The 24,763-nt window shown below is 38.8% G+C and overlaps 1 protein-coding gene across 2 annotated transcripts in view; it reads right to left on the minus strand.

Moving 5' to 3' along the window:
• GASK1B (golgi associated kinase 1B) overlaps positions 1-24,763 on the minus strand; it is a 48,706-nt gene that overhangs the window by 18,341 nt on the left and 5,602 nt on the right. For both annotated transcript variants that reach the window (XM_025874403.2, XM_073892421.1), the window contains exon 3: positions 12,659-12,873. In XM_025874403.2, coding sequence (XP_025730188.2) covers positions 12,659-12,873 — 215 coding nt within the window. The remainder of the gene's footprint in view (positions 1-12,658; positions 12,874-24,763) is intronic.

Consider the following 24,763-nt stretch of genomic DNA (forward strand, 5'->3'; position numbering starts at 1 on the left):
TCCTGAATTTTGTTTATAAAGTAAAATAAAAAGTACTAAGCTATGAGAACAGGAAAAAGAACAATGTCTATAAAGTAAACTATCTAAATAAAACACCTACGAGGCCAAGCAAAGCCTTTCATATGTCAAAGTGGCCAGAAGCAATAAATAAATGCCCTAAGGTGTTTGTTATATTAAGATGCTGTTTGGATCTAAGCAAACTTTCTTAGCTGCTGCCTTGTAAGACCTATGTTCTCAGTAACAGAAACTCCCTGATAGCCACCTCCCACAACATCCCTTTTTCTGGCATCATAAAACCACAGCCTGCCTAAACCCTGCTTCTCTCTAATTGCTAAAAGGACAGGAATAACATATGGCCAAAGGCACTTAAAGTACATAAGTTTTTTAAAACACACAAATACCCACTTATTATGCATATAAAATTATTTTTTTAAAGATTTTATTTATTTGACAGAGAGAGACACAGTGAGAGAGGGAACACAAGCAGGGGGAGTGGGAGAGGGAGAAGCAGGCTTCCCGCGGAGCAGGGAGCCCGATGTGGGGCTCGATCCCAGGACCCTGGGATCATGACCTGAGCCGAAGGCAGACGCTTAACAACTGAGCCACCCATGCGCCCCCTAAAATTACTTTAAAATTGGCTGAAAGTATGCATACTAATCTCATGACAGTGATCATCTATTTAGAGACAGAGCAGGAAGGGAACTTGAAGAGATGGTCAAAGGGGAGTTTAACTTATTTTTAATGTGTTGATATTTCTAAAGTAAATTATAAAAGCAAGCATGCAAAAAAAAAAAAAAAAAAAGGCTGACAGGATAATCCTAGAAGGTAGAAACATGGTATTTGTTATGTTAGTCTTTGTTCTTTGAGTTTTGGCAGGGGGGGTGCTGTTTTTGTTGTTTTATGTCTCAACAAAGGGACTAGAGACCTTGAGGAACAGAATCTCAGAATATAATCCCAACTAGCTTCCCATATTCTGTAGGCTGAGAACCCTGCAGTTAACAAACATGTAAGAATGTATTCTCTGAAATTCCCTCATTTCTGCAAAAATGACAACCCTTTTATCCCAAATTGACCTGAATGGCAGGTCCATGGAAACAACCTTATATGATCTCATGGTTTCCTACATAGCATCAAATGCTATAATGAGCAGCTCTTTACTGCAGAAAATTCACAGAAAAACAGACATGAGCCCTACTACACAAAGGACCTGCAGTATTTGGAGATTCAGGAAATCACAGCTATGTGTACATATGTACATTCAAATTCATATAAATAGGGTGATTCTAGATGATATCTGTGCTGATCTATTGAGTACTTTCTATCTGCCAATGCCTTAGTCCATTTGCGCTGCTATAACAAAATACCACAGACTGGGTAATTTATAAACATTTATTCCTCACAGTTCTGGAGGCTGGAAGTGTGAGATCAGGGTGCCAACACAGTCTGTTTGGGTAAAGACCCTCTTCCTGATTGCAAACCGCCAATATCTCACTCCGTCCTGATCTGGTAGAAGAGACTAGGGAACTCTGTCAGGCCTCTTTTCCAAGGGTACTAATCCCACTCATAAGAACTCTGCCCTCATGTCCCAGTCACCTCCCAAAGCGACCCCCCAATACCCCACCTTGGGGGCTAAGATTCAATGTATGAATTTTGGTGAGACACAAACATTCAGACCGTAGGCAGCCAGGTATCATGATAAGCATTTCATGTGATAAGCATTTCATTTCACATCAGTCTCCAAGTGAAGTAAGATCATTCTCCATTTAAGTAATAAATGAATCAAAGCTCAGAGATTACAAACTTGCCCTAGATTACAGAGCTGACTATTGAAGAAGCAGGGCTATGAATCCAGCTTTACAACAAACAATACTATTGTTTTACTTCTGTTTTACATCAATACAATTCTGTGTTGTTCCCCTATGATTTTAACGTACTGAAAACTTGTGAACATTTTTTAAAAAGATGTTAGAAATTCAGGGGAAAAAGGGAGCTTAATATGATTGAGTTAGTTCTAGAAGACTTTGTAGAGAAAGGATTTGATTGGAGTTTGAGGGCCAGACTGTACATTAGATGGGAGAGTAGAAGCAGTGGTGAGTAAAGCATGGGCAAAGTGGGGACGGGGGGGTCCAATAGACAGTGTGTAAACCAAACCACAACACACACGCGTGCACACACACACAAAAACACACAGAGGCCCACACAACCCTGCAGTTAACAAACACATACCTCCTTACATGTTTGCTAACTACAGGGTTCTCGGCCTACAGTACAGAAGTACTACAAGAGATCATGGCAGATGAGCAGATAAGAATGGAAGGGAAGTTAGAAGGTCAGTTCATTTCTTTTTGCCTCAATTTTGGATTTTAATGTAATTACGCATATTGTCTTTCTGTGTGCTTGTCAACCTGGAGTGCCATAAACATTTCTTAGACAATAAATTTTTGCAATTTAAAAAAAAAAAAAAGGTCAGTTCATGGTGTTTCTTAAAAGAAATGTAAACAAGGGGCACCTGGGTGGCTCAATCGGTTAAGTGGTTGCCTTTGGCTCAGGTCATGATCCTGGGGTCCTAGGATCGAGCCCCGCGTCCAGCTCCCTGCTCAGTGGAGAGCCGGCTTCTCCCTCTCCCTCTCCCTGCCACTCTGCATACTTGTGCTCTCTCTCTCTCTCTCTCTCTCTGTCAAATGAATAAATAAAATCTTAAAGAAAAAAGAAAGAAAGAAAAAGAAATGCTAACATTTTGGGGTTTTTATTTTATTTATTTATTTGACACAGAGAGAGAGAGAGAGAGAGAGAGAGAGCATAAGCAGGGAGAGCTGCAGGCAGAGGGAGAGGGAGAAGCAGGGAGCCCGAAGCAGGGTTTGACTCCAGGACCCCGGGATCATGACCTGGGCTGAAGGCAGATGCTTAACTGAGCCACCCAGGCGCCCCTACATTTTTGTATATAAATTGTACCACTAGACAACCACGTATTATATCAACTCTACCACTAGAAAACCAGGTAAGAGATGAAGGGAAATTACACCTTAGAGAAGTATTCCAACTAATAAATGAAGACGTGATGAGAGAACTAGAATATCCCCATTTCTCAATGTCTAGTGAATTAATGGATCAACACTGAGCATCCATAGCTACTACTGTCACAAAAAAGAAAAACCAACCAGACATTATCTCTCCTAGTAGAATATACAACCATCTATGTAGAAGTCTTGCAAAAACAAGTTAAATCTAAATCTGATCAAGTCTCTAAACTCCACACCAATGTCTATGGAATACAAGTGACAGGAAGACAAATAAAGACATCGTGGAAGTACAACCAGCAACTTCCAGAATCTAGAACTCTAGAGAACAAGGCAAATGCTTTCTTCAATAAGTAAACTGGTAAGGAAAAAAAAGGAAGAGGTGGATGTGGAGTCTATAGATTAAAAGACATATCAACTGATCACAAAGTGCAGGCTTTATTTGCATCCTGGTTCAAATAAACAAACTGAAATAATAAATAAGCAAGCAAACAAATAAGTAAATAAAACATTTATAAGACAATTAAAAATTAGACCAGTTACTGAATATGTTACTGGAATTATTGCTAATTGTTCTTTTGGGTGTTATAATAGTTATATGCTTATGTTTTATTTTCTAGTGATACTGAAATATTTACGGATGAAAGAATATGATGTCTGAGATTTGCTCCAAATTAATGTGGGCATAGGGAGTAGACTGGCATAGAGATAAAACAAGCCTGATCATGAGTTTATTAATTGTTGAATTTGGATGACAGGTACCTGAGGGTTCATTTACTTTTGTGTATGTTTAAGTTTTTTCATACGAAAAATTTAATGCATTAAGGCATTTTTTTTGAAGATTTTATTTATTTATTTGTCAGAGAGAGAGTGTGCACAAGCCGGGGGAGCGGCAGGCAGAGGGAGAGGGAGAAGCAGGCTCCCTGCTGAGCAAGGAGTCTGATGTGGAACTCAATCCCAGGACCCTGGGATCATGACCTGAGCCGAAAGCAGACGCTTAACCGATTGAGCCACCCAGGCAAGCCTAATGCACTAAGGCATTTAAAATTTATTTCCAGGGGTACCTGGGTGGCTCAGATAGTTAAGCATCTGCGTTTGGCTCAGGTCATGATGTCTGGGTCCTGGAATCGGGCCAGCGGCTAGCTCCCTGCTCAGTGGGGAGTCTGCTTTGACCTCTCCCTGTGCCCCTCCCCCCCCACTAATTCTCTCTCTCTCTCAAATGAATAAATAAAATCTTTAAAAAAAATTAAAATTAGAAAAAAATATTTTCCAATCAAATGGAAGTTTTCAGAGTTTTATTTTTTTTATTTTTGCAAGAAGCAATTAAAACAATTTAAAGGAAAGTAGGAAAAATAAACTCAGCAATGGTTTACACGGTAAGTTGCAGTTGAGGGAGATAGAGACAGGAGATCAGCTAGAAGTCTCTTACAACATCTGGACCTATACTGATAAGATTTTGATCAGGATAGCATTAGGAGGGATGAAAAGGGAAACATAATTGGAGTGGTTTTGAGGAACTGTCCAAGTTTAGTGCTACTCGAATATGAGGCACAAAGCAAAGGAAGATTCAAAGATGACTCAAAAATTTCTGACCTGACAGATTTTTAAAATAGTAATATTATGGCAGAGTAGAAACAGGTAAGTCAAGGGGGCAAACTGTCAGGGCATGAGGTGACAATTCTGCTTCTAGATATCAAGTTTGACAGGTTGACATGACCATTTGCTATTTAAAAAAGTGAAGTATTGTTTTGCTACATATGCATAAAAATGTTCTTTGTGCCCTCTCCAACTGTGATGACTTATTTAAAAATGAAGTCATGAATTTAAGTTGTATAATAAAATAACTGAATAAAAATATATAAGTCAAACCTCCTCAAACCAGTAAGATAGCCCAAATCCTTCCTTAATAAACATATTTTCTTGGCATAGCTTAGCCATTTCATCTATATCCTTTTCTCTGCAAAAATCTCTATATTCTTTGATACAGAAGCAAATCTGTAAACATTTTTATATCACCTCCCCTGTCTCTATATATCTAAACATAGGTGCCCAGTAAATACCAGCTTTTCTGGCCAATTTGCTCATGTATGGTAAGTAGTACTTAGAAGAATAAAAGTATATGTCACAAAATAATTTGGTTATTCTTCTGACACCTCTCTAAATAAGATAATCCCTTGCATTATAGCATCAATAATACTGAAAATAATTTCTCCTAGTGACAAAGCATGAACATGTGTATAGTAAGTCAGACATTTGAATTTCATTTATAAGAAATGGGACACTTAGCTTTATACAATTAGAACTCTGCAGAAACCACAATATATTTTAGTTCTTAGCACATCTGTACCTTCGAAGTTTAGAGTTGGTCATTTTTAATGCCTAGAATATCACACTCCCATGTCCTTTACCTTAGTAAGTGACTCTCTCTAATAAAGTGAACCACTGTGATTCTTATCATAAAAAGAAATTAGGGGGTGCCTGGGTGGCTCAGTTGGTTAAGCGACTGCCTTCAGCTCAGGTCATGATCCTGGAGTGCCAGGATCAAGTCCCGCATCGGGCTCCCTGCTCAGCAGAGAGTCTGCTTCTCCCTCTGACCCTTCCCCCTCTCATGTGCTCTCTCCTTCTCATTCTCTCTCTCAAATAAATAAAGTCTTAAAAAAAAAGAAATTAGGAAGATTTTTCAACAATTAGAAGCAGTAATATGTCTTCTCGAAACCCTCTGATCCTTGGCCATCTTTGCTCCCTCAATCCCTGTCAACTCAGCAACCAATATTAACCAATATTGCCAAAGCTAATCACTTTCTTTGCTACTTGAAGACAAGACAGTATCTGACTCATATCATGTCTCACTGTTTGCTAGCAAATGAACAAAAAATTATGTTATTTGCTTGCTCGGACTTAACAATAAATACAATGCTACAGGCTACTTGGATTGGCAATGTGCTATTTCTGCAAAACAATGAAACTGATCCAAACTATCAGAAATTCCAGTGTTCAAGACCCTGGATCAGTATGCCTCTTGCTGTCAGAGCACCTGTCTGTGAGTGATCTCTGAAAGTTGGAGGCAAAATCCTTGAGAACTGAGTGGTAGGGATAAAAGGAAGGGATGCTTGGAAGACCTTCATAATCTATCATGGAGGCCACAATTGGAATCCTTCTTTGCCTAGCATTTGGATATTCCCACAGAAACAAATATTCTTTTAGTGAAAAGTTATATTTTCTCTTGTTTAGATGATAGCTGATTGGAATTTTTACTTTTACTATTATCATATCATTAAGTAAAAAAAAATGATTCATAGAAAAAAGAGTGGAAGAGAATAGGTCAAAGATTAATACCCATTAATCTAATGCATTATATTCAGGAACTAAATCATTAGAAGCCAGGTAAGAGCTAGGAGAGTTGCCTGATAAAAGATAACTCTAGGGGGACAACACATACCGATTCATACTATTGTTCGTTGAATTTATGAACATAAGTTTATTACTCACAGCCACCTGGGGGAAAACTACCTAATGGAACAATAAGTTTCCATAAGCATAATTTTTCCCACTCCGAACTTTTTCACATCTTTAGCCCTTTGTTAGAATCCCTCTCTCTGAAACTCTCTTCCTCTCTCCTGTACTCACCTGATTTCTGCAAGGTCTTCAGTTTCTAGATTAAATGTCACATTCTCTGTCCACACTGTCTACACATCTTGAAGAATTAGTAGCATCTTATTTGTTTCTAAAGGATGTTAAACTTAACTCAATTATGCCACCTGACACATTCTGTTATGATTATCTATCCCTGCTATTAGACTGCATAACTCTGGAGGTCAGGGAAGCAGCTCATCCATCTTATCACCAGCACTAAACCTGCCAAGTGTCTGGGACAGAAAAGGGCCCAAAAAAGTCTGTCAAGTCCAAGTGGAAAGAAATATATATAACTTATTTTGTTGAAGGTGGAAGCACATATCTCCCAAAACACATCTCTGTTAGTCCTCCTCTACTAAACACTCCTTAATTGCTCATCAAATAAACAGTTATTCTTAGAAAATATAAGTACAGGAAGAACTCCATTAAATAGTTAAAAATATTAAATATTTTCTACTCATTTGATTTTTCATTTTCTAAACTTCTAATTATCTTATTTTAACAAAACTTTATTTCTTTATTGCAATTACACTTTGTTTTTTTCACCTTTAACATTTTTAATTTGATAATTTTGATTTAATATTTTAATATAACGAGGTAGTTTTCTTTGATCAAAAAATAAATAAATAACACCCTGAGTGTGACATTCTCATATACTCTGCTACTAATTGAAAGGTTACAGAGTTGGATAAGACAGGGACTTGCCCTTGAGAAATTCACAGCTTATTAAAAAAGACACACTAGTCAAAAATAATTAAAACTTAATAGGCTAAGATCTCTAATATAAGTACATAAGAGTAGAAAAATATAATGATTTGGGAATGACTTACAATTTAATGAATAAAAATAATGATAAAATATTTTAATTCTTATATTGATATTAACCTCTACTATTATTTCTGGATGATCAATTTCTTAACATGTAACACTCACTGAACCTATTACGTACCAGGCATTATTCTAAATCCTTCATGTGTGTAAATATATTGAATTCTCTCAATAGCCCTCTCTATAAACAACATTATTACTCCTGAGGGAACCAACGTAGAGAGAGGTTAAGTAACTTCTCAATGTTAAAAAATTAGTATTGGTAATTTGGATTGAAATTTAGCAGACTGGTTCCAGAAGCCCAGTTCCTAACCATTATACAGACTATGAGCTCAAAAAGCAAGTTTTATACATCCTAAATCTTTTCTGGTTATTTTATATGACCTTTTGATAGAAATTTTCCAAGTCTTAAAAACTCAAATTCTCTCTAGAATACTATTCTTTGGCATCCTAACGGAGGTGACTTTTTGTCTCTGCAGTTCATACCCCCACGCTTCAAGAATAAAAGGTTATTTGTGCCTCTATCACATTTTACAGACCCAGTAAAATGGCATAGCCTTTATGAATGTAGATTTGTTAATTGGGTAAAACAAAAAGAATGTTGTGTACAGAAAATTAACAACTGGGTTCTGTATTCTCTTGCCTTGTTGTAGCATCATAGAACAAGTGATTTTAGTTTACTTCAGGCAGAACTTTTCTAAGATTGTTAACAAACTCCACCCAATACACTCCCAACACATTCCCAATCACCATTTAAATAAGGCATATATTTGACTTTAAAGTAAACATCTCAGTGTAATTGATGAGAAGGATTATTGTATAAAAGATAACATTACGGTACTCATGAAAAATGGCCTACATATGTTCATTTATTCATTCATTTGTTCAGCAAATATTTTTAATAAACATCTCTCTATAAACATTGTATGATGCTAAATACAGGAAGTAAAAAGGTCAACTAAGATACAGTCTTATAAAAAATGTAAAATTTCTCTGGAGTAATATCTACTGTGAGCAAAGTCAAATGAAAAACAACAAAGTGAAAAAATTATTTGAGATATATAGCATTGATAATGGCTAATTTTCAAGATATACAAAATGTTTTTATAAATCAATAAGGAAAAGCTATGGAATGCAATAAAAAGAGGAATGATATGAATAGGCAACTCACAAAAAATGAACTATAAATGAGTATTTGAAAATATGATATCCTCAATATCACTCATAATGATAAAACCGGAAGTATAAACAACACCCTGCTACCCTCCATAAAATTAGTAAAAATATTAATCAGTTTTCCACCTCTCAAGGTCGGCAAGAAAGAGGAAAACGCTCATTCTCCTACCTTACTGGTAAAATTGTAAAACGCTGCAACATCTACTGGAAATTAGCTTTTTGTCTGTTGCACTATGGGAAGCAAGTAAATGTTGGATTAATGAAAAACTGTAAGTCTATTCTCACAGATGCCATCCTCACATATATAATTTGATATATAGATACCAACCAAAGTAACTCTTAACAATCGAATTTTCTGACTTAGATTCAGTGCTTTAGCCAGAGCCAAAATTGGGAACTCCAATATTGGTGTCATAACTTGGACAGGATCTAGTAAAGTCCTGCAGAGATCACATCTTCATGGATTATCAAGAATGTGAAAGACACCCCCACAATCTCCCAAAGGCAGAAGGAATAAGAAGGTAGATTACAATTAGAACTGACCTACAATAGAAGAAGTTCCCTCAGAGTTAGCAGCAGCCTGATGCCCAATATCTCAAGCCAAAGGTGATCTTGGCCTACACAGTTTGAGTGGACTGGAGGAAGTCATCCAGGTAATAAATGACAAAGCCTGAACTAAGCTAGGAGCACAAGCCATACGTAAAAGAAGATGGCTTGGGGAGGTATCAAGGATTTGGTCACTGTATGGATGTGAGGGTAAGTATCACAAGGCATATAAATGACTCCCAAGTTTTTGACTTGGGAAATTGGAAGATGATGGTGCCACTGCCCTACACAATGAATAGGAGGAAGCATTGCTTAGAAGTTTGTCTCTTAAGCCAGAACTCCTCAGTTGGGCTCCAGATTCTATTGGATACCAGCTATGTGACTCTAGCCAACTTAATTAATTTCTCTTTGCCTTGATTTCCTCATTTCTAAAATATGAATAATGATAAGATCTACTTCATAGGACTGTTATGAGGATTAAATAAGTTAATATATTAGTGCTCAGTACAGAGTGCTTAGAACAGTGCCAAGCACATAGCAAGTGTTATATAATTGTTAGATTACTAATAGTATTAGTTTAAGGACTTAAAATATTTGTCTTCTTTGAAAACTTATAATAGTGATGTGTCTACATTCATCCTTGAGACCACAGACAATGGACACAATGATAAAAGCTGCTGATGCACTCTGGAGACTGTGGCTCAGTTGGAATTCATTCCTCTTCAGTCAAGGTAATGAACAGAAAGAGTTACAATGTGAACACACCTCTTGTGAAAAAAAGCTCTCTTCCTCCATGATCTGTCATATCTCTTATAGGCAGGGAGCATCACTACTCCCCTAAGTGACTCTGTTTCAGACAAATGGTGTATTTGGGATGCCTTAAATATCATGTGAACCTTGCCAACCCCATGTCCTTCCTCACATCTGTGCCTACCCTCTTTATCATTTATAGCCTGCAATCTTACTCAAACTCTTCCTCCTTTACTATTTTATGGCAAAGCCCTCTCCCTTTTTTAACCTCATACCGGTAAGAACTTTTTCATTGTCTCATCCAGCCCTACTTACATGTATCTATTTTTGTTTCATACTATACTTTCCTTAGTGATTTTTTAAAAAACCAAACTTGGGGTAGGGCAGGGGGGGATAATCGCCTTTTCTACTTTGCTACCTCTGTGTCAGTTTTCTTCAGTATCATGCACAATAGATGTTGCATAAACACATCATCATTGATTGAATGATAGTTGTAGTTTTTCTCAACAGAAAGGAGAATGACAAAGACAGAAGGTAGGTGGAGATTTAGTCAAAGTTTCCAGAATTAAAACAAATGTCATTAGAGACAACTTCTAAAAGGGTTTGCCCTCTTCAGTGTAGGTTAGTTCTTATGTTCTTCAGCTACAAACCTCAAGGTCATTCCCTTTCTCATAGACTTCACTGACACATTCATGGATCTCCTCTCCCTCCTGCCTCTAGTCATCACCCTCAGGAACTTCAACCTCTATACTGACTACTCCCCAAACACCTGGCCTCATAGTAAGTACCTTTACCGACTTAGCCCTAGAGATCTTCACTCATTCTTCACTTTATTGCTAATACATTTTATCACACCAACTCCCTTCATTAACCTAAGGATACCCTGGTAGTTGCCATACAATAATGGTTAAAAATATAGAATCTAGTGTCAGCCAAACCTGCCAAATTCTCTATTTGGGAGCTTCCTAGCTCTGTAATACCAAACAAGTTAGGTAACTGTGAGAAACAATTCTCCATGGCATTTCTGCACATCTTAGATGAGGTTTTGCTCTGTACTGTCTCTTCAAGGATGTTAGTATAGCAAACAACCTTGGGAAATACAAAGAGTGTTTCCCACTGATGTGAAAGGCAGATTTGATTTATCTCTTCACCAAGATAATAAAGATAATTTCTCCTTCTGGGGCAATGTTGGACAGGTTTGCTAGCAACCTCTTATAAGATTGGGGGTTTCCTAAGCTTAGAGTTCCTCCGTAGTGACACAAAACCCTACATGCAGCATTCACCAGGGCTACTCTCTATCATCCCAATGGGACATGAGGGGCAAAGGAACATGAAGCTCATGCCACTTGCTATACCACGAGTAATGAAGTAATCTGCTGCCTCTGACCCAGGAATGTTTTGTCCTCTGCTAGCATCTATGAACATGTGGCTGGCTAATTTGTTAGCTTGTGAGAAAGGTAAGATCTCAGATTTTCCACAGTTCTTTATAATAACCTCTTTATGCTTCAGTATCCCTTTTGCCAACCCATAAAATGGAGAGAAGATGCCTATCTCACAGAGTTAGTATGTTAATTAAATGGAAAAATGAGATAATATATATACAATGCTTAAGACCAGTCTGAGCCTCATAGCTGAACTCTACAACAGTTTTTGGTGACTTCTGACTGCCTCCTTGCCAGTTCTGCTGGCCTGCTCTCCGGCTCAGTTCTCACTGGTGGTTTTGCAACACTGACACCATAAATCATCCTCTTCTTGAAAGTTCCTAATCCCTTGAAATTCTGTGACTCTGGTTTCCTTCTTACATTTTTATCCCTCTCTAGTGCCTTCCCAAAATGTCACACACACACACACACACACACACACACACACACACACACACACAGAGGAATTAACAAAAGGAGAATGTTTTACAAATGTCCTAAGACAGTCCTAAATTTCCACAAAATATTAATTAGCAATGCAACAATAGCAGCCTACAGGTTTTTCTAAAATGGAGGAAAGGAAAAGCAGTAATCAGAATGAGGGGATGAAGAGAGTCATAAGATCTTTATCAAAAGGAGATAAGAGTTATAAGACACCTATGACATTCTGTGTCACTCACTTATGTAGATGGTCAATATTTATTATTCTATTATTCTCCAATGCCTGATCTTAATGAAATATTTACAAAAAAATTACTAGAAAGAAAACAAGAGAAATGTTGGCTGTAAACTATATAACCGAGTGACCATCGAAACATAATATGGAATGATGGAAATACAGTGTGAAAAGAAGACAAATTTTTACCATCAACAGATCCCAGGAAACCCCAACTCCAGCTTTTAGTAGTTGTCAGAATGTGGGTGAGTTCCTTCACCTCATGAAACATCAGTTTACTCACCTCACAAATGAGGGAAGACCATGCACCTTGAAGAGTTGTTGATGGGTTTCCTCAGTAAGTTGGATGTACGATGAGTATGACTATGGCAGGGCCGAAATACTGAAGAATTACTCCTTCAGAAACTCATATAAGAGCTGAGGGACATTTCTGAATATTTCCCAAAAGAATATAAAATTTTGCAGTGTAGTATTATACTTGCCAAATATAGCATTATAGAACTTAAACTCTGGCTTCGTGAAAATTCAAGCTGTAGAAAATCCCTTAGTGTTAGACTTACGTAACTCAGTGTCAGCCTTAGATAACCCCTTACTTGACTTGATAAACTTACCTGTAACAAAAAATCAAAGAGTGCTAGCTTGGACCACTCGTGGTGATGTATTTCAGTACAACCCCATTCAGGCTTGGGTACTCGACCATTCTGCCAGCACTTCTGTTTCAACGACTGTTGGTAAGTTCCCCAGGTGAGCTTAACAGAAGAGTGGGTCTCATTACTTGTTGGAGATAAAGATGAGTCCCAGAGAATGAGAGGACATGGGCGGCCATCTACAGAATCCAAAAAAAAAAAAAAAACCAAACTCGCTTTAGCATGTTTAGCATGACTCAGTATGAGCCTTTAGGCAGTCCCTCACAGCTTCACCCCCTCACCTACCAAAAAAGTTTGATTAGATGATATTCCAATGTCCCTGTTAGACAATGAAAGGAAAGATTTTTGAGACAAGACGTTTTATTGATGTGGCGCAGGAATAAGCCACTAATCACCAATAACAGTGTTCTGGTCAATGTGGTTTTATTCCACATCTAAAAGCAGCCACTACAAAAAGGGAAAGAATCCAGTCATTTATAATTGTCTATTCAATGTCTGAGAGGGGCTGCTCTCTCTTTGTAATAACAACTGTCTGATTTTCTGAGGCCATGGAAAAAGAATTTTTTGGAAGTCGCAAATTTAAAAGTGAAATTGTATGGCTCACACCAGCTACTATAATCTCCAAAGAAAGAAAAAAGAAGCAAGATGGAAACTTTTTTCCTTCTCTGAAGGAAACAGTAACGCTCTCGGTAACGGATCATTTTTTCACACATAACCTCACAAAGTGCATTTAAGCAAATGCATTTCTTCAACTGCAAGCCCATAGATGATATGTAAAAAAAAAAAAAAAAAAAATCTGTCATTCTAATTGTTTTTGTCTCACTCTTTTTTTTTTTAAAGATTTTATTTATTTATTTGAGAGAGAGAATGAGAGATAGAGAGAGCATGAGAGGGGGGAGGGTCAGAGGGAGAAGCAGACTCCCTGCTGAGCAGGGAGCCTGATGCAGGACTCAATCCCGGGACTCCAGGATCATGATCTGAGCCGAAGGCAGTCACTTAACCAACTGAGCCACCCAGGCACCCTTTGTCTCACTCTTAATAGTTTAGAAATGCCACTGCTAGACTGTATAAAGAATGATGAGCCCAAGTGAAGTTATAAACAGGGAAGACCACGAAAGTCCATTATATGACACTTCAAGCTTAAAACCAATGACATCACTTTCCAGCCCCCATTTCCGACAAATAAAGTCACTGAGAGATGATGTTAAGTGGCTTTGCTTGTGGTTAAAAATCAGAATGATGCTCTTGGTAGGGGGGGGAGTCACAAAGATCTGGAAAAGCCCACTAGACTCATTCTTAACAGGCCTGGACAATGGAAGCCTCTGAAATTATGACTGGAATGTCTAAGACACATCAGAGGAATTTTTAAAAACCCTTTAAAATAACCTGAGGGGCTCTCGATCTATGACTGTATTCCTTTTGGATAAAGACATTTATTTTTACCATCTTGCTTGTTTGCCTTTTGTAGAGCTCTTATCTGCCTAGTCTTTACTACAGGAAACAGTCGTCTACTCTAACCTCTCCTCAATTTGCTGTTACTGTGACCTCAATAATTTTAGTAGTGCTCTCTTGGTCATTTGGATCACCTACATTCCAGTTTTATTCAAAAGAAAAATCTTCCTCCTTTTTGCCTTGCAATTTCAGCCTGGGTTTGCAAGAAGTCCTTTGGATTTGGGGAAGTATGCCACAGTCACCAACACACAATCAAGAAAAAAAATAGAGAAAGAACATAGATCCAAAAGACATTTTCCCTTTTTCTTTCCTTTGACTTTCCTAAATGGTTTTGGGGCTGCTCAGACCTAATTGTCTCCTTAGGTATAAGATAACTATAAATTATATTTATTGCATAAATATAATTTTAAATGAGTGGACTCCAAATACGACGCCAATTTAACAAATAATAATAGTAAAATCCAGGTAAAAGCAGTCCATCATGAGCGGGACATGTGTAGAGACCAATGTAACCAAATATGAGCGGAAGACACAACATCGCTTTCAAAGACATGTGTACTTCAGACTTCGAAAGATAAACACCAAGGAGTTCTACCCATCGGTGTCTCTGGACTAAAGTTATACACAGACAGCACTTGAGATTCTCAGGGCTAGGAAGTATTCAAAGGGAGTTGAAACCTAATCCTGAACCTCAACAACACAAATCAATACAGGAGACAGACAGGCAGGCCGTTTCCTCAGCAATTCACATGAGGCCCGCAGAGAAACAGGGAAATGATCTACATAAACAATTGAAACAGTTAACCTTCTGGGCTGTTTTTCGTTTCCTTTAAAACATTTGTTTCTTATTTTAAAGCAATTAAAAGCAAATCTACTCATTTTGGGAAATGTGGAAAAACATTAACATGTAAAGCTAAGAAAACAAAAATCATCTATAAGCTCAGGATAGGAGCTTAGTAATTGGTTCTGTGATTTATATACTGACTTCTGGTATTTTCCCATCTCTTTCTTTCTCACCTCAAAATGTACATTGTTTTTAGAAATTTAAGAAGTAGAGCTTCTGGTGAGAGCTTAGGCTCTGGAATCCAACAGATCTTTTGAATTCTGGTCACATTACCTCTTAGCTTTGTAACGTTAGACAAGTTAAGCAACCTCTCTAAGCCTTGCTTTCATCCTCTGTAAAATGGGGGTGAGAATGTACCTTCCTTTTAGGCTTTTAGGATTAAATGGGCTCTTGCATTTGCAGTCCTCAACCTGATGCCTAACATATATGCACATCCCAGAAAGCTTCTGCTATAACTATTATTACATAGAGACATGATGCAATGACACAATCTGTCAGTCTTTGACTGCCTTCATTTGTTTATGGAGCATCTACTATGCATCAAGCATTATTCTAGAAACTGAACCTAAATAAATTAATAAATAAATGCCAATTTCTAGTTATCTTCTTGGCATTGACATTTCCACCGGGGGAAAGAGGCAAAAATTATGCAAGGAAAATAAACTATTTGGGACTGTCTCATATATACAGTTTGTCATGATTGTTTTACTAAATATTTTACCACAAACATTTCTCTTATAATTAAATATTTTTAAATGGCGTCAGTTTAACTGTCATACAATAACCTAGCCTAGTGGTCAGCACATTCTGTCAAAGGTAGGTAGTAAATATTTTAGGCTTTGAAGGCCGTCCAGTCTCCATCACAAGTATTGACCCAGCAAGTGTTCAACTCTCCTACAGCACGAAAGAAGTCAAAAACAATGTATCAACAGATGGATGTGACTGTGTTCCAATAAATCTTTATTATAAACATTGAAATTTGCATTTCATATCACTTTCAAGTGTCATAGAAATATTATTGTTCTTTTGATTTTTGTCAACTATTTAAAACTGGAGAAAGCATTTGTAGCTCACAAGCCACTCAAAAACAGGCAAGGGGCCGTCTTTGGTACACAGACTGTAGTGTATCAACCCCTGATCTAGTCTTTGAGAATACTGTATTTCATTCGCCATTTCTCTACTTTAGCACATCAAATTTCCTGAATGATACATTTTCTATACTATTATTTAAAAAGCTGTTCTCAAATTGCCAAAGGGAGCTTTCAGCTGCTAGGAGTAATTGGTTTTCAATTAATATTTTGGGTTTTCTCCACATCCACCCATGTCCCCTCAGCAAAATATTTTGAATGCTGACTGTAACATAGAAATGTTCCATCCTGCCCTACTGGAAATCCGTGTACCTCAGGCAAGGGGGATTTCCAGAAAGCAAGAAGAAAGCAGGGTGAGTAGCAGTTCTCAGGCTGAGCGTGGGTGGGGTGGTTCCTTTGCACACACTGGTCTCCTTCCTATGTCTCAGAGCGTATGGCCCTCGAGATAATAGTGGTAGTCAGAATGGCTCCAGATCTCAGAGCCATCAGTACTAGTGTGAAAAGAATTCCACTTTTTATAAAATATGGCTGTTAAAAGAATTAAGTGAACTTTGATAGATCTGAAGGGATGACAGAAAAATAGCCTCTGAAAACAGGAAACTGGTTAAAGCAACTTACCCTGAAGTGTTTCAGAGATGAAGAGCATTCATCTCTTCACATTCAGGTTTGTCAAAATGATGCAGTACTGCACTCTCTAGAGAAATCTTAACAGTGAAGAGATAAAATTCTGTCAGAGTGGTGAGAAAGCAGGTTTCAAAAGATATGTGGGTGTTCATGTGAATTAAAGGTTATACAGCTGCCTTAAAAAAATGAGACTTGCCAGTAAAACTTTTTTTTTCCAAAATCTGAATATTTCCCCTGAATTTTGATGTTCCCCCAAGTCATTCTCTATTCAAAAGCACAAAGAAGACATTCTTTTGAGAAGATGAACGCGAATGTTCACCAAGAATGAGTCCTATACACAATCCCCTTTGCCTGGATTTATTAAATGCCCTTCACTTTGAACACTGGCTGCCTGGTTTTGTTGACCTACAGGTGAATGCTAAGCATGCTGGGTGGAGTTGTGAGGGTCTGTCTGCATTTGTCACTGAACAAAAATAAGTAAAAACATTCTGAGTTCTGAAATCAAAAGTCCTTTCTATCATATGGGCCAGATTCTAAGACTGTTCCAAGACTCCTTGTGAACAAGACAAAAAGGAAAGTGGCAGTTCAGCTCAGAGCCCTTCATCAAAAACGACTCTCTAAAACCTATTCAAGAAAACAAAAGCCAATCAAAATTTGAAACTTATCTTTGTATAGGAAATGAATTCTGTCAGCTTCTACCACAACTATCAACAGCACACTGGAGGAAAACCTTAATGCCTTAGATCTCTAATTGTTAAAGGCAATTATTGGTGTTGATGTAACTCCAATGATAGTGTAGCAGGTGTCTAGTTGTTAATGATCCCTTAAGTACTGTCTGCTCTATTTTTCAGGAGTGTCTCCCAGGGCGCCAGGCTGGCTCAGTCGTTAAGCGTTTGCCTTCGGCTCAGGTCATGATTCCAGGGTCCTGGGATCGAGTCCCACATCAGGCTCCCTGCTCCACGGGAAGCCTGCTTCTCCCTTTCCCACTCCCCCTGCTTGTGTTCCTGCTCTCACTATGTCTCTCTCTGTCAGATAAATAAATAAAATCTTAAAAAAAAAAAAAGGAATGTCTCTCCCAGTAGGGTTTTGGCAGTTAAAAGTATTAGACTGAAGTGAAGAAGCAAGTAAGATCTCTTGGCTTAGAGTTGGTAAATGTGAACAAGTCAGTGAACGTGAGGGAAGGGAAAACAGAAATGCAAGATTCCAGGACAGCCTTGAGGGAGGAGAAAATTGGAAGGATTTGATGACATTTTAATTCTGCTCAGGGTTTTAAATGTTGTTAATTTACTTATTCAAAACACAAGTTTTTACAATCATCCTCAAGTGGACCTTTGAGTTCCCGGGTTTCAGATAGAAAGAATTCGGTGAGGCACAGCAAACACAGAGGCCTTACAAGATCCCCATCCCAGCTAAGGCCCCAGCCTCAGAAACAGACAAGTTGCACACAGAATGACAATCAGACAAAAATATTTGCCAGCTGAACAAGTGTTTGAAGGGAACAAGAGAAGGACTAACATAAAGATGGAGCTTTCAGTGCACAGTTAAGAAATGAAGAATTACTGTGCCCTACTAGAATAGCTCTGTGCTGAAATGTCGCAGTTAATAAGGGGAAGAAACTTCACTAAAAAGGAGCTAAGAGTACGAGTGTGGTAGAAAAAGAAATCACAAATGTTGATTCCATTCCTGACTGATCACTGGTCTCCACAGAACGTGAGCCGAGTTCCTCAGCCACCTTGACTCAGGCACTGAGTTCCCCAAGGTATGAGAAGAGTACCTTCCAAATCTACCTCAGGATTGTGTGAGAATCCAGTGAAATACTGAAAATATAGCACTGTCAAATATTTAAAAGAACCAAACCTATGTGAGGTTTTTATGATTTAAAAAAAGGAGAGACAGAATTCTATAGATTTCATATGTATAGTTTCTCTATAGCCAACCAAGTCCTGTATACAGAGACCTGTCTCAGAAATAGATTTCTGGGTGATTTAGACATTTCTTCAAACAACAAAGAAAGTATTTATTTACTTATATAACTGTTTTTCACTTTATGACTTGCTTTCTCTAGGTTGGACTGAGTTAAAATAATCTCCATATTTCCTTAAGAGTTAGCTAAGTGTGAAAGCTGAGGAAGCAGGAAAGGAGAATGTCTTATGACTTCCGCCGTCACAAACTACTTAAACAATCTAAATCATCAGTTCTACTTTAAAAACAAAGTGTCCTTCTCTTTTCTGAACCTTTGACTAATGGACAGGAACTTCTGCTTTCTAGGTCTGCCCTGGACTTCTGCTATATATATAAATGAAAATTCCCAGAAAATTCCTGTCTTGGTATTCCATTTAGAAAAACAGAAATCAAATGTGACTTCTGAGGGTGGTGATGATGTGGTCACTGTGCCAGCCTCTGCAAACAATCATATTTTGTGAACAAGGTCCTGGTCACGTTGGGGTGACCCAGTCCTGGGCAATTTCGTGTTTATTAATGTAGATAAAGGAGCCATGAATTCCTGCCCAGGGTGACCTTCCTACAATGCGAAACTCATTATATCACTCCCCTTCTTCAAACCCTTCAATGATTCCCCATTATCTGCAAGATAAAGTCCATGTCCTTACATGACATCAAACCCAGCCACTTTGGAGACCACAGCTTTATCTCACTTCATCCCCGCCCACAACCCTCCCAAACCCTCATCTCCTTCAGAGCTCTGAGGTTTCCTAAGCACCTCTGCCTTCACAAGTTTTTCACACATCTATTTTCTCTACCCTTCCAACACCCACCCTATCTCTCACTCCACCCACAGTGACTTCATATCCAGTTCTGATATTAGCTCTTCAAGAAGTTTTTACAATGCCCCACCCACCGCCCTACACACACATTATGAGCTAAATATTCCCCCTCTATGCCTGCAAGTCCTCCTCAAAATATCTCCATTGAGATACCTTTTTTATATCATACCCTTTTTATATGGTGCAGTTGCTTAGCTGTCTCCTACCCTCCAAACTGAGTGTTCTGTGAGAACAGGGACTATTTCTTAATCACCTTTGGACCTCCAATGCCTGACATGATATCTGCACCAAAGCAAGCACTCAAAAATGTTGGAGAATGGGGGTGCCCGGGTGACCCAGTCAGTTAAGCGTCTGCCTTTGACTCAGGTCATGATCCCAGGGGCCTGGGATCAAGCCCCATGTTGGGCTCTCTGCTCAGCGGGGAGGCTGCTTCTCCCTCTCCCTCTGCCACCTCCCTCTGCTTATGCTCTCTCTTGTGCTCTGTGTCAAATAAATAAATAAATCCAAAAAAAAAAAAAAAGGTTGGAGAATGAATGAACAAATTTTTCAGAATCCCTCAATTTTCATCTATAGCCCTGAAGTTCCAAGGAATAGTCAACGGGCTCGAATCGAAGTCTGGTTAATGGGACATCCTTACAGTAAGCTGTGATTGAATTGTCCTCACTCTCAATTGAGTTAAGAAAGATCAGAGAGAAACTTGAGAAAAAAAAGGTGAGGATATGCAGAGGTTTCCATGACTTGGTTCCATCTAGCTTGTGCTCAACAGTCCACTCCCAGGTCTCCATAATCCTGTGAGTCACTGGAATAATGAAAATTAGGGTGGTGGGAACTCCCATCTGCCTCTCTCTTCCTGACCCCAGATCACTATCATGAGAAGGGGAGTAGTTAAGGCGTCATGGCTACTCAGGAATCAGACTGCAAGGCAGTGGGGAAAGCAGGTTACAACCCGGATGTATGATTAACTGGAAAAGCCCCAGGCCACAACTACTGGAGGCTAACACATGAGGTGAGGGCCCATGGGGCACAGGATAGCACAGTGATGAAGAACAAGGCTATGGGGTTCTTCCAACCATGCAACACATGACCTGTGGGCCTTTGGAGGACATGCGTTATCTTCTGAGCCTCATTTTTTCCCACAGAAAATCTGTCTAACAATACCTAACATATGGGGCCATCACGAAATTTCGTGAGATAATAAATGTAGAGTGCTCAGTGTCCCGCAGATGGGAGATATTGGTATAATCCACTCTCAACTCCAAGCACTTTCTTTCAGTGACCACTTTAGGTGCCTGTTTACTTAGTTCAAGTAAATGTTAACCTAGATAAACAAATAAAGAAAATCTAAGCAAACACATCACCAAGAGCTAAATCAGCATTAAAACTGGATGAAAATAAAAGGTAACATTTACTGAGTGTTACAAAGTGTTAGGCACTTTTATAAATATTTTTTTTCATATCAACTCACTTAATTTTCACAACTTCATGAGGTAAGTACTGTTATCATCATGATTTTTATTGTCATCATCCCTAGTATGCTAATGAAGAAAAAAGGTACACAGCGAGTAAGTTAATTTATCCCAGGTCACACAGCCACTTGATTCACAAGTGGTAGAATCAGGATTCAAACTCAGGAAGTCTAGATTGTCAATTGCCATGAACTGAATTGTGTTCCCCCCACGTTTATATGTGGAAGCCCTCAGTACCTCGCAATGTGATTGTATTTGGAGACAGGGCCTTTAAAGAGGCCCTGTTAAAGAGTGAAAATGAGACCGTTATGGTGGACCCTAATCCCAAATGACTGGTGTTGCTATAAGAGATTCGAACACAGAGAGACATGAGGGAGGGCACGTACAGAGGAAAGGCCATGTGAGGACAAAGGGAAGGCGGCCATCTGCCAGCCAAGGAGAGAGGTCTCAGAAGAAAGCAAACCTGTGGACCCCTTGATCTTAGATTTCCAGCCTCCAGAACTGTGAGAAAATGAACGTATGTTGTTTAAGCCGCTCCACCTATGGTATTTTGTGATGGCAGCCCTAGAAAACTAATATGACAATCCACGCCCTTAACTACAAAGCTATTTGAACCAGTGTATGGCTTTTTCCCCATGTTTAAAACAGTGCCGCACACACAGAAAGTAAATGTTAGCAATTACAACAGAATATGACTGCAATATTTGCCCATTAACTGAAACTGGAGCGAGGCTGTCTTGTCCTTCTGTACCTGTGTGGCCCTTAGACCAACCCAGAGACGATAACAGATTCAGTCCTAATGGAAAGACCATAACCTTGAGCTCAGGAGGGTTCTGAGTAGATTCTGACACCAGTGGCAGACGGAGATGCCCTTCGGGCCACCAAACTCTCACACTGCCCACTGGTGTCAGCTCTAAAAAGGCAGAGATTCTTGACTGTTTTGTTCACCGATATAGCCCCCAATGACTAGAAGAGCCACTGGCACAGAGTAGGTGCTCAATAACATATTTCTTAAAAGAAGAAAAGATGACTGTGATACCGGAGCAGGGAGCAGACTGCTTGGAACTGAGAGGCACATGCATCCTTCACGCCATGGTAACCATTCATCGTCCTTTCCACCCCGGCCACGTGTGGGATCAAGGGACAAGCTGCAGAGGCATGGCAGAGAAGGTCCCCAGGTCCCCTCACTTGTCTACGAAGGTATGTAGTGAGCAAACAAGGGGACCCTGGAACGGATGCTCAGCAAACTTTTGTTCACCAATGAATGAAAAGTATTAAGCTGACCAGCTCAATTTGATTGCTAAAGAAATACCCTTAGGGCTTTTCTGATAACACAATGTGCTTTCAGTCCAGATTTTTAACAATAAAATGTGATTCCTACACTCCCAAAGAAAGCTTTTAAGAAAGTTTGCACAAATGTCCAAGACTTTTAGGATTTTGAGTCAATGTGTTTTCAGATTCTAGGGGCATCTAGATTATTCTCATTATACCCTGCAAAATGTTTCTGTCCTGAGAGCCTGAGACAACATGAAATGGGCAGGTGCCATCCCCCTGCTCTGGCAACTGCCCCATCACCCAGCAAATATGGTGCTACCCACATGGACTCGAAAAGAGAGTGGAAAATACACACTGTTTTTCTCCTACTTTATAATAAGATGAGGCAATGCAAGTTGGAAGACAGAGGGCAACTTGGGATCTACAATGAATTTAAATGGAAGTTGGTGGGGTGCCTGCAGTTTGTCATTTAAGCAGCCTTGACATACAGAATTCCTGGAACTAGGCTACCTTAATTCGGTATGACAGCTCTGTGGCAATAAAGCAGCATCCTAAAAATAAAGCATACATAATGCATCTTCCATGCTGGGCATGAAAAATAGTACAATGCTTAAATGCTACCAAAATGGTGTCCCTTGGGATTCATTCACATTACTGTGCAGACTGCTAGGGAAGTTTTGGCAAAGCCGCTAAATCGAAGATCACAGAGGGGTGCTGGGTTTTCTTATGCTCTTGACTTTTATATGGATATAGTCTGCTTTTCTAATCTTATATAAACATTTTAAAATATTTTGTTAAAAAAATTAAATATATCAGCACCATACAGTATCTGGTGACCCTTGAAATGATTTATGACTTTTGCAAGGATAGTTTGGCAGAAAACATACCAATATGTTCAGTCATGTGTGCGTATCTATGATCGGTTATGGTAAAACAAGAAAATGTGGTAAACATCGGCTTGCATTTAAAAACAAAAACAAAAACCTTGCAACAGTGTTCAGAGTGGTATGTCATACTTCCTTTGTACAAAAATATCACCCATGTTAAATTGTTAAATTGAAAACAGAAATTAAGTAGGAACAGTAGTGGCAAATCCGATATCACCATGCTAAAATTTGCCCATTTTTGCCACTATCTCATAATTATACCAAGTTATATCTGAGAGGTGATGTGGGTTAAGAGAATCAACTTGAGGGGGCTTTATGTATCAGACAGAATGGTTACAAATTTCAGTTCCATTGTTTACTGGCTATGCGTCCTTGGGCAAATTTCATAATCTTGCTGAATCTCAGCACACTCTGATATTTAAAGTGTCGACAGTATCTTCTTTACAGAATGAAGTGATGCATAGACATATAATGCCAAGTGCAGTACAGGAACTGGGTGATGTATGACACTAGATTCATTACAAACTCACAGTTGAAGAAGACGTCATTGTTGCAGAAACTGATTTTTTTAAAAGCCCTTTGATTCTATATTTCCAGTCAATTTTTCATTTCCCACATAGATATGCACAGGATGAGACTCTGTTCCAGTGATAATTGCTAGATTTTGTTGCATGGCACACCACCGGCACCCCCTACCTAATTACAACCTTGCCTTTCCCCAAGGACACCCTTTCTCATTTTCGGGGGTTCTCTTTGGAGTCGCACTGTCAGAAAATGGCCTGGTATACAGTACCAGGTCAGTGAGTCCACGAATTTCACATACATACTTTTTTGTATTCAAGAAGAATCAGATAGAATTCTTCAAGTTATACAACCAAAAACCTGCCCCAAGCTAACCTGAGCTAGTGGATCTTTGCTGATAGGATCACCCACAACAGTTTTACTAATTAAAAAAACAAACAAAACCTGAAGATGAGCTTTACAATTGAGACCTTTTGTCTTCCGACTGAGTCAACAGAAAGACTGATCTGAGAGGCTGGGGGCAGGTAGATCATTTAATCATAGCATTGGACTCTCTCACATCTCCCTCTGCATCTCATGTGTCCTTTTCACATACAGGCAATTATATGACTTTGAGCAAAGTACATAATTGCTCCGGGCCTCCACATCTACCTCAGAAAACGTCTCTCCTTGAGGATCCACCCTATAAAATGTTTATGAGGATTTAATGAGATAATTCATGCACGGTACTTAAAACAGTGCCAAGTATATCATACCTCAACATTACTTTTGCTCTAAAGGTTGTTGCCTCCTTGAGAAAAAAGAGGCTCTCGTAGCCTGTACCAGTTCACAATATTAAGTAACCAGATAAACTAATAAATTGCGGTGATAGAGAAAAAAAAAGTCCTACCTTAGGGCCCCTTAAAGGATTTGTTGAAGGAAGCCAATTGATGAAAATAGGAAAGACAAGGAACTCTTTCTGGATAACTAATTCATTGTATGACCTAGAGGAATCTTCTTACCACCTTTCTTCCATTTTAAAATTAAGGTTAAAAAATTTTTTCTACCGCAAAGGTTTCTTGGAAAGATTTACTGAGATAAGCCAAATATCTATATTTGATTCACAGTACAGACGAACTATGTTCTTGG

Source organism: Callorhinus ursinus, unplaced genomic scaffold, assembly GCF_003265705.2.
Source record: "Callorhinus ursinus isolate GAN/ISIS: 27379988/994484 unplaced genomic scaffold, GSC_fseal_2.0 scaffold4, whole genome shotgun sequence".
In the NCBI taxonomy this organism is placed as follows: Eukaryota; Metazoa; Chordata; class Mammalia; order Carnivora; family Otariidae; genus Callorhinus; species Callorhinus ursinus.